Source organism: Mobula birostris, chromosome 9 (genome assembly GCF_030028105.1).
Source record: "Mobula birostris isolate sMobBir1 chromosome 9, sMobBir1.hap1, whole genome shotgun sequence".
NCBI lineage: Eukaryota > Metazoa > Chordata > Chondrichthyes > Myliobatiformes > Myliobatidae > Mobula > Mobula birostris.
The window spans coordinates 79,081,475-79,092,723 of NC_092378.1; the positions used below are offsets into that span (position 1 = coordinate 79,081,475).

The window sequence follows — 11,249 nt, forward strand, 5'->3', positions numbered from 1 at the left end:
TGAAGGTAATGGTGAAACTCCCATTACCCATGAAGGTAATGGTGAAACCTCGTTACCCATGAAGGTAATGGTGAAGTGTCTTCTTGAATGAATGTGATCCAGATCAATCTTCTGAATTATGATATCAGGAATAGGCAAATATCTCAAAATGGTGGCATCCATCATTAAGGACCACCATCACCCAGTACATGCCCTCTTTTCATTACTACCATCAGAGAGGAGGTACAGGAGCCTGAAGATGTACTCTCAAAGTTTCAGGAACAGCTTCTTCCCTTCTGCCATCAGATTTCTGAACAGACAATGAACAATCCACAAACACTACCTCACTAATTTTGCTCTCATTTTGCACTACTTACTTAATGTGTATTTTCTATATAATTTTTTGTAATCTATAGTATGTTTTATGTACTGCTGCTGCAACAAAAACAATAAACAACATATGTCAATGATTTAATTTTCTAGAAAGGTACGTTTGGATAGGAGGGTAGTAAGGAAATCCCAATCCCAATTGAGTCCTTCTATCATCCACCTGTCCCTGTCTGCCACCATCATCCCCTCCCTCTCTCCTACCTAGCTCATTTACCTCTCTCCTCACCCTACTAATCACCTTAGACCTCTGTTTCACTATTGCCCCCTCTAACTTTTTTTTCAGCCTTCTCCCCTCTCCACCCTCAGACTTGATGCAGAGTTCTGACCCCCATCATTGACAATTCAAATGTTCAAAAGGTTCAAAGGTACAATTTAATGTCAGAGAAATGTAAACAATATACAACCTGAAATGCTTTTTCTTCGCAACCATCAATGAAAACAGAAGAGTGCCCCAAAGAATGAATGACAGTTAAATGTGAGAACCCCAAAGCCCCTCCCTCACGTAAGCGGCAGCGAGCAACAACCCCCCCCCCCACTGGCAAAAAAAAAGCAAGCATCAGCACCGCCACCGAGCACTCAAGCGTGAGCAATGCAATAGCAAAGACATGGACTTGCAGTTACCCCAGAGACTTCTCGTTACACCCGGCATTCGACATACCACAGGCTCTCTCTCTCCCTCTCCCCAATAAGGGAGGAAGAAGTGTCTCCATTTTCCCAGTGAGCAGCGAGACATAACAAACAACTCGCTGTTTTATGATGTTAAAAGTCCGTTATGTCACTTTTTTCGAGCTCTGTGCCTGAAGGTCTCAAAAATCCCAGGTCTCCAGGCACACAGCAGATATCCCAACTCCCCTGACGACACAGGGGTCTCCTGTTGTGACACCGATCGTCGATCCACCCGTCTCCAGAGCCCTGAGATTCTAGGCTTCTGAATTTGTGCTGGACTCTTAGGCTGAGCCTTTGATGTGCCAAACAACGGCCAGTTATAGAATCCCGAAAGCGGGTCCCATTCCCATAAAGAACTGTAGTCAGCGTGGAACTCCAGGTCGCGGTCTACAAAAGAGCTCTTAAAGGGTAAAATAGAGATATTAAAGAAATAGAGTTGTTCCTGAAGATGCAAGCAAAGGAGTAGCAGTTAACCCTCCTAAGCTCCACCTTCTATTAATGGGGGGTTGTCAGAGGCATGCTTCTTACACAGAGAATGGTGGGTGTGTGAAATATCCTGCCGGGGTGATGGTAGAGGCAGATATATTAGGAGCATTTAAGAGAATCTTAGGCACATAGATGATAAAGAATGGAAGATGATGTAAGAGAGAAAGCTTAGATTGATCTTGTACACATCTATCAAATCACCTCTCCTCCTTAAGAAGATTAAAAGGTCTGCACTGTTCTGAAATGTTTAATGTGCTCTGTAGCAGAGGCTGAGGGTGGACCAGGTAGAAATTTAGAAAATTATGAGAAGCATGCATAAGCAGCTGGTATCTTTTCCCCCAGGTTAAAACGTCTAATACTTGAGGGCATGTACTTTTAGATGAGAGAAGGAAAGTTCAAAAGACAGGCGGGGCAGATGAAGTGTGGTGTGTGTGTGGAATGTGTTGCCAGTGGCAAAAGTGGAGACAGATACAAAAAAGCAATTCAAGAAGCTCTGAAGAAGGCATAGAGACTATGCAGAGGATGGAGGGGTACGGATCATGTGCAGGTAGAAAGGATTAGGTGTCACCAGTTAGATTCATTTGGCACAATATCATAGCCTGAGAGCCTATTCCTGATCTGTACTGTTCAATGTTCTATTAATGTGTGAATCCCCATAGCAGTGCTCCAGTATGGCAACACCAATGCCCATGAATAGAAAAACCTCAAAAAGCAGTGGATACAACCCAGTCCTTCACAGTGGATACTACCCACCATTGAGCATTCCACAAGGAGCGCTGCCACAAGGAAGCAGCATCCATCATAAGGACCTCCACCATCCAGGCTATGCTCCCTTTGCACTGCTCTTATCAGGAAGACAGTACAGGAACTTTAGGTCCCACACCACCAGGTTCAAAAGCAGTTATTACCCTACAACCATCAGACTCCTAAACTAGCTTGGATAACTTCACTCACCTCAACACTGAACTTATTCCACAACCTATGGACTCACTTTTAAGGACTTGACAACTCATATTCTCAGCAGTATTTATTTATTTATGTATTGGCAGTTTGTCTTTTGCACAATTTGTTTGAGCAACTTTGAGTGTAGTTTTTCATTGATTCTATTGTTTCTTTGTATCTACTATGAATGTCTGCAAGAAAATAAATCTCAGAGTAGTATCTGGTGACATTTAGGTAGTTTGATAATAAATTTACTTTGAACTTTGAGATGAAAGCACTGACACCTGGTGAGATTGTCATTGTTCAAAAAGAGTCTAAGGATGTGAACATTACTGAGGTGAAGAATGATCAGTCTAGTCCAGTTATCTCCAACAACCTGGCCCACAGCAGCACCATCTAAAACAGTGCTACTCAGACACCAAACACAAAGGTTCAAAGTAAATATATGTCACCATATACAATCCTGAGATTCATTTTCTTGCAGGCAATCACGGTAAATTCAGGAGACATGATAGAATCAATGAAAGACTGCACTCAACAGGATGGACAAACAACCAATGTACAAAAGACACCAGTGTACAAATACGGAAAAAAAGAAAAACAATTAATTAGTAATTGACAAAGAGTCCTTAAAAGTGAGTCGAATATAGTTCAGAGTTGAGATGAGTGAAGTTATCTATATTGGTTCAGGAGCCTAACGGTTGAAGGGTTTCCTGAACCTGCTGGTATGGGTTCTAAGGTTCCTGTACCTCTTCCTGATTGCACCAGTGAGAAGAAAGTATGGCCTGGATAGTGGTGGTCCTTGATAAAACAAGTTCTCATCCATTGTGAAGTAGCCCAACCAACAGTATACACAGTACTACCTTGAATTCCACCATAATTGGTGAAGAAACTCCCAACCTTACCACTCGAAAACACCATTACTGCCTTAATAAGAATGGCCTAGTGTTCCAAAAGGTGATAAACTACAAAGCATTCTAGGATTGGAATTGCTTACCTACCATTTATTCCCCACCCACCCCCCAACATAGATGCTGCCTGACCTGCTGAGCTCCTCCAGCATTTTGTGTGCAATGCTCTGGATTTCCAGCATTTCCTTGGTCTATAACCATGTTACCTGTGGGTTCCGTAGGTGTTCAGACCACCTACATCCCAAACATTGAAGGGCTCAGCCCAGTGAACCAAGTTAATGTGAAAATCAGTTGTAAAGGCAGCTGGCAAGATGTCCAAGACAAGCCAATCCACACCACCCAGTCCTCAATGAAATCCCTGACACAAGAGCCAGGAAGCAGATTTTGTGACCAAGAGCATCTAGGGCCAGGGTTCCCAACCTCTTTTTATGCCATGGGCCAATACTATTAAGCAAGAGGTCTGTGGACCCCAGGTTGGTTGATCTAGGATGACTCATGTAGACTTCTAAAGGAAGTTATCAAACACTTATGAAGGTACGAAGATACGCCCACATACTCAACCACTTAGTGAAAGTGACAAGCGCTAAAATGGAAAGTATTTGAAAAACTCTCCTTTGCCTGTATTGGATTTACTCTACATATATATCTAAAAAAACTTTCAGTCTGGTTGATATTTTGTTTTAAACATCAACTACAGTTGCATTGAGAACAGACCATTACAGGCCCTTCAGCCCACAATTTAAAGCCTATTGTTTAAAACCATAGGCCATAGAATTAGATCATTTGGCTCATCAGGGCTGCTCTGCTATTCCATCTTGGCTGATTTATCCTCCTTCACAACCCCATTCTCCCACCTTCTCCACATAACCTTTGACACCCTAACTAATCAACCTCTACTTTAAACATACCCAACAGCTTAGTCTCCACAGCAGTCTCTGGTTTTAAAAAAATCCTCATAGGACATCTATTCCAGTCCTAGACTCCATCTAACCCTTCCCTTCAACATGACCCTCCATTCTTAATTGGCCCTATGCTTATCTAAGAGTTCACATGCATCTGCCGCTGCCACACACCCACCAGTCTACACAAAAAAAACTGAAATTACCCCCATGCTAACTTCTAAATCACCTTAAAATGTATGCTCCCTTTTGAAAGATTTGATTTCCAATGCTTCCAGCACCAGCGCTATGTTAATACAGCAGCAATTCCCATTGTACATTTGCCACATGGGTTTCTTCCAGCTGATCTGGTTTCCTCCTCCGAGCCAAAAGTGTACAGGTAGTAGGTTAGTTGGTCACATTCAGCCTGTGGTGCCCCTCAAGTACACTCAAAGGACAGTTACCTTAAACTAATAAAATACAAAATCAAACCCAAATTGTTTCAACTAACAGTGGGGTGATAGAATGCACAAGCTAACTTCATTCAACATTTGATTAGCAAAAGTCTAAATATTACAGTTACATTGCCCATGTCATTTGGATCATTTAACAGTCTGAATCTTCTATCAAAAACATGGAATTTTCACATGGATAATGAATACACCCATCACACAGACCTTTCAGCCAACACTGAGATTCCAGCGGATATCTCCCTATCCATCAAATTTATCTGAAGCACTTTCAGTTGAAGTAAGGAGGTGTCCAAGAAATCAAGTCAATAATAAAAACTCAAGACAAGGAATAGATTAATATTCTTTTATGGCACAAATCACATACTAACTGAGATTCCGTACAAGCAAACCACATCACAGTTTGATGCAACGGGTTAGCTGTGATAACACACAGTAACTGTAAATACATTTTATACACAAATTTAGCAACTGTACAAATTTTTTTTTACAAAATGGCAATGATAAAACAGAAGTCTAATTTTTAAGCTATTTGGACCTGTGAGTTGATTTTGTAGTTTTTTTAAGAAAAATAAATGCATTAAATACAAATATCTGTAAATTAAAGTAAAACAGCAAAACTGATAGTAAATTTTCCCCTCCCCTGCAAAAAGTAAGACTTCCCATTCTTTGTTACATTGAGGCAGTATTACATCTCCTGACCAAAACATATTCAGTGTTCCTCACACAGCTCGGCCATGGTTGTGTAGTTTCAGTCTACTATGCAATAAGCATGCAAAGTACAGTCTGGCAGAGATCATCAAGACAGCAGAAGTCTTTTGGCAGTCCATGAAAAATGAACAAGGAGGATAATCCCTAATATCTCTGTTTGCTAGAGTTCCTCAGCTGTTCAAGCCTGTGCTTCAACTGCTCCCGTTTCCTCCTCAATTGCTCCTTCTCTGACATCAGTCTCTGCTCATCCGACTGGATGGACATTATGTGCTCAGTGGCCTTTTTGAGTATGACCACCTTGGCCGCCCTGTCATTCTTGGCCACTTCTGGAATCTGGTCCCTCAGGGCGAAGAAGCTCCGCTTCAGCTCGTTCCTGCGCTGTCGCTCCAACACATTGTGCGTCCTCCTCTTGTCGATCTCCTCTGAGTCCGACATCCTAGGACTTGGGCACTTGCTTTTACTGTTGGTACTAATTTGCTTGAGGATGCGGCTGCTCTCCATTCTGAGCCGCTTTGCTGGGGGCTGTGGGGAGGGGGCAGCATAGTTGTGCTGGTGGATGGGGACGTGACAGCGCTTTAGGACCAGGGGGCTGTGATGGGGCCTGACCAAACCAGCTGTATTGGTGTTCAGCTCTGCCCTCCTGGCTGAGGGCTGTCTCTTCTCAACTGTAACCACGTCAATCTCTTCCTCATCCTCCTCCTCCTCATCTTCGTCGTCCTCTTCCTCGTCATCTTGTTCTTCTTCTATACATAGGAAAAAAATTAAGAAAATCTTTAGACAATTCACGTGGTTATGCAGAGATTCCAACATACGGCCAATAAAGCAATTCCCTTCAGCGGGCCCCTGTCAGCTGATGTTTGCATTAGATTACAGGATCTTGCGCAACGACTTTATTCATCCGCACCCAACCCTCCTCTTGTCCCTCCCACCGCCAAGACAGTTCCTGCCACCAAATCCAAAGAGAAATTGATTGAAACAAGTCCTGTTGGGAAAACTTTTTTTCTCCTCAGAAAATGCACGGCTCACGCCCTGTAAGAGGCCGGAATTCGCAGCGCCTTCTTACACTTTCACCCAGTTTGTCCTGAGACGACCCGAGTAACGCAGCCAGCAGAGACGGAGCAAAAAACCTGCGCAGTAATTTTACAATTTGCATTTGGCCAGCTGCATTTCTCTCTAATATTAAATATAAGGAAAAAATCCAAATGCAAAAACAGTCTAGCCACGCAACACGAATCTACAGGCAGCTGTAATGCTTCTAACCCTGGCATTAACCCTTTAAATTCAGTAACGCATAACCAAGCAATATTGAAATACAATTATACTTGATCTGAAGGTGAAATACAATGCCTAAATGAACAATTTTAAGTATATAAAACAATTCCAGTCGTAGTTAATATTAAACCTCCCAACTGAAGCCTGTCTTTAAAAGGTAAGGCATGCTAATTCCCTCACCGGAGTCACTCGGCGTGTCCGTGGCGGGAGGAGTTGCGTCTCCCGGTGGTAGGTGCAAGCCACTTTTGTGCTCGGCGAAGGGGTAAGGGAAGACGACGGAAGGGTCGATGCACTCGGCCACGGCGGCGCTCAGGTCTTGTAGATAAGCGGAGGCTGCGCCCAGCCCCAGCGAGCCCAAGCGGCGGGGCGCAGTAGCGGCGTCGGCTGCAGGCACAGACGGCGGCGACGAACAGATTGACCGCAGCGATGGTGTCGGCGAAGAGCGACTGCACGGAGACGAAGAGGGCACACCGGTACATGGAGTTCCCGTCTCCTTCCTCGAAGCCTGCAGGGACGCCAGCCTCTCACTCACCACCTTCTCCAGCTTGGCGGCGGCCGAGAAGCCACTCCACATACAATCCTGAATGATAATGGATTCCGAATCGCAGATGAAGCTCTGGTTTACCAAGTCATCGCCCAGGAACTCCGTGACCATTTCCAGCTGGTCGGCGTTAGAAGGATACAAGCTAAAGCTGGGTCGCCGGCTGGGGGACAGGGGAGGGGTGGGCAGCAGCTCAAACTTCTTCCAGATATCCTCGCTCGGAGCCGGCAACTGTTGGTGATAAAAATTCTCCTCCTCGTCATAGAACACCGGCTGGAAGGAGTCGTAATCGTAATCATAGTTGTAGCTTTTCCCCAGGAAAGGAGATGCAGTCAGAGGCATTTTGTTCTAGAGGAAAAATCCAGTAAAGGCAGGGCGTGAAAAACTTAAAATTCAAATTGATTTTAAATACTAATTCTACTAACATTACAGATTTTAATAGCCCTATTGATACAATGTCCCTTCCTTTATGCGCTATAGTCTGAGAGCTGCTCTTTAAAAGGACATTGACGCAGTTTCTCTACAGAGAAAAATCCATACTATTAATATTGAAGTGTGAATGAATTGTTTTAAACGCATGTCACAAAGCTCCAAACGCGACAAAATGTAAACCACGGGTTTCCTAACATAAAATATTTAAATATTATTGTTTTTGATGAAGTTGCGAGAAAATGTGACGCTGCATAGCTGACGCTGGCCGGCTACTACAAGCCGAAGCGCCGGCGAGGGTTGGGCGGTGGATCTACTTTACATAACGCATTCATTTGCCGTGATAAATGAACCAAACTTACCGAAGAAATTAGCAGCGGCTGTATAAAGGGGCTCCTGGAATGATAGCGGAGCCCCAAACTCCAGAGCAAAGCAGTAAATGTAATAAATTCCACGAGCAAGCGGAGTTGTTCCTGCTTTTCTCTGCTTGGCTGTTTTCTACTTTCTTTTCCTGGTCTAAGACTCCCACAGCGGCTTGGTTGTTAATACCGACTATCAGAGACAAGACACGCTGATGGGCTGCGTAAGACCCGGAGACTTTCTCTTCACTGCACTCCGGTATATTTTCGCTCTTCTCCACTCTTACTCATTCCCTGCCCTGCTACACTAAAGTGCTTTAACCTAGAGTGCGTGTAACTCAGTTTAATGCCTTGAATCAAGTCCCGCCCCTTACCCTCCCATCCCCCCATGCCAAACACCTACTTTTGGCGCCAAAAATCTCGTAACAATTTTGTTCGCAACATGTATATTTCGCAACCTGTAACAAATGCCGACTCCTCCCCTTCCCCCAAAGCAACTTCCACAGTCACCTCTCCATTCAGGGTGGGAGTAGAGGGATTCCTTTTCCCGGACTGAAATGTTAAGGACGCTCCATTTTCTTTGTGAAGATCCAGGAGCAGAGGGCGGTGTCGCCGTAGTAAAAGAACAATTCGCTTATTGAGTGCCAGCTGGCTGCGGGAAATTTAGAAGGCGATTAATTCAATCAATATTGAGCATGTCTATTGTTTATTATACTGTTTTATAAAATTCTCCTTTATTTTCTTGAACTGATCACTCTTTTTTGATAATTATTTACCTAATCCAAAATATATTTATTACGAAAAACTATTATTCACTTATCCGCGAATCACTTTAAGCGAATTATTAATATATTTAATATTTTTACCTTTGACTCCCCCCCCCTTTGATTTGTAGCCGGTTTGACCATAGAGGGAAAATATCCTGCTTATATTAAAAATACAATCATATCACCGACGACTCATTCTTAATCACTAAGTAATACAATTAATTAATGCGATTAAATCTGTTACATCTTTATAAATTAATCAGGTAAATGGATTCCAAGTGGATTATTGCCCAGTGACCCTTTCTTTTCAGGAGGGGAGCGAGCAAGGGAGAGAGTTATGAAAGTTAAATTAACATTTGGATCTGCTGAAAATGAAGAGGGTAAATGTCTCTGTGTGCGAAGAAAATAAAACAGAATTGTCGTTAACAAAAGCTGAATATGTATTTGGACATAGCTGGGCAGAATTGCGAATCTATCAATTTAACTCCCTGTGCCTACCACTATATCAGGCAACGTGCCAGATAATTCCAATATAGAAAACGAAGAGAAAACGTTTATTTCTTGCACCAAATGGACGTAGTAAAAAAAATCTCCATTAAGTATAACTGTATACGTAACACACGATTGACCTCATAATTAATTGGATCAACATAGTGAAATTATTTCACTATGGATTTGCAAATTCGAACTTACGATTGATTTCAATAATGATTATTGACTTCTGAATTGTCTGTTTCTCTTCTTGAATCATCCAGGCTTTGATATATTATTCTGATGATAATTATTTTCTGGAGGAGGTATTAATTCATGTTTAGTTATTAGTTTCCAGAGATATAACTTCATATTATCATCATAAGGCTTCTGCCTTTTGGATAGTCTGAGAATGTCCAATCAAAGTGAATAATCCAATAAAAGAAAAATTAAAATGAAACTGAATGATTCTAGGTATATATCGGAATTTTAGACACTTGCAATGTTTGTGTCACCCTATCATCTGGATGATGTTTTCTCTGAACTTAATGGGCAATTAGAAATAAAACTGCGTGTGAATCCCGCGAAGACAAAAGACTATTTCTGCACTTAGATGATTCAATTGCGCCCCCTGCTGCTATAACACCGGGGCCTTGACTTTATGCACTCCAGTCTTGAAGCTCTTCACGGATGGAAATCAATAACTTAAGAAAGGCGGCCTATTAATGATCAGGTCATAAGGCCAAAGACATAAAGAGATAGGTGCAGAATCCAGCGATTCTAGTCTGCTCTGCCATTCTCCTGCGTGCACCGGTAACCTTTGACGCCTTGACTTATCAAGAACCTATCAACATCCACTTTAAGTATACCCAACGACTTGGTCTCCAGTTCATAATTGCAGAAAGTTTTCATGTTGCTGAAACTACAACATATTATGAGAGTTTGTTAATCATTTCATCGTACAAACTAAATTTATTATAAAAGTACATGTATGTCACAATGTACAACCCTGAGATTCATTTTCTTGCAGGCATTTGCAGTAGAACAAAGAAATACAATAGAATTAATGAAAAACTGCACACAAAATCTGACAAACAATAATGTGCAAAAGAAGACAAACTGCCAAAACAATAAAGGAATTATACTGAATATTGAGAAGAGTATGTCAGTAGCGTAGCGATAGCATGACACTATTACAGCCCATGGTGTTGGAGTTGGGAGTTTATTTCTGAAGCCATCTATAGGGGTTTGTAAGTCCTCCCTGTGAATGTGTGGATGTCTTCTGGGGCTTATTTGTTTATTGAAATACGGTGTGGAATATGCCCTACTGGACTTTTGAGCCACGCCACCCGATTTAACCCCAGTCTAATCATGGGACAATTTAAAGTGACCAGTTAACTTGCCAACCAGTACATCTTTGGACTGTGGGAGGAAACCAGAGCACTCAGAGGAAACCAACACATACAAACGCCTCTCAGGCAGCGACAGGAATTGAAACCCGGTCAGTGGCACTGTAAAGAGATGGAGGGAACTGTACTGTAAAGCATTGTGCTAGCCATTATGCGACCCTGTTTCCTCTCACATTCCAAAGGTGTTAATAGGTTGATCGGTCATTGTAAATTTTCCTGCGATTAGGCTGATGACAAACAGGCAGGTTGCTGGGCTGTATCTCTAAATAAATAGACTAAAATAAATGTGGGTTGTACGGTCCTTAAAATTGAGTCCATAGGTTGTGGAATCGTTTCAGAGTTGAGCTGAGTGAAGTTATCCACGCTGGTTCAGGAGACTGATGGTTGAACCATTCCTGAATATGGTGTTATGAGACCTAAGGGTCCTGTACCTCCTTCCCAATGGAAGCAGTGAGTTCATACAATATAGATGTGTAATCACATTTATAACATATGCATTCACTGCCAACGGCTTCCCAACATAGATACAACCAAAATACTTGGGATCCAAAGTATCAATCAAAAGAGT

General features: G+C 42.4%; 1 protein-coding gene across 1 annotated transcript; it reads right to left on the minus strand.

The window, feature by feature from the left end:
- Positions 1–5,068: 5,068 nt before the first annotated feature.
- On the minus strand, positions 5,069–8,370 carry LOC140202846 (transcriptional regulator Myc-A-like). The gene is made up of 3 exons (XM_072268296.1): positions 8,038–8,370; positions 6,886–7,594; positions 5,069–6,176 (listed from the first exon to the last, which is right to left on the minus strand). Exons 2-3 carry the CDS (start codon positions 7,586–7,588, stop codon positions 5,578–5,580), a joined length of 1,302 nt encoding a protein of 433 aa, XP_072124397.1. The 5' UTR covers positions 7,589–7,594; positions 8,038–8,370; the 3' UTR covers positions 5,069–5,577.
- Positions 8,371–11,249: the final 2,879 nt, after the last annotated feature.

What these genes read in the sequence shown, in the direction of transcription:
- LOC140202846 (XM_072268296.1), bottom strand. Translation starts at nt 7,588, where the DNA reads ATGCCTCTGACTGCATCTCCTTTCCTGGGGAAAAGCTACAACTATGAT. An exon ending in GGACACGCCGAGTGACTCCG is followed by an intron (nt 6,177 to 6,885) that starts GTGAGGGAATTA and finishes TCCTATGTATAG; the next exon opens with AAGAAGAACAAGATGACGAG.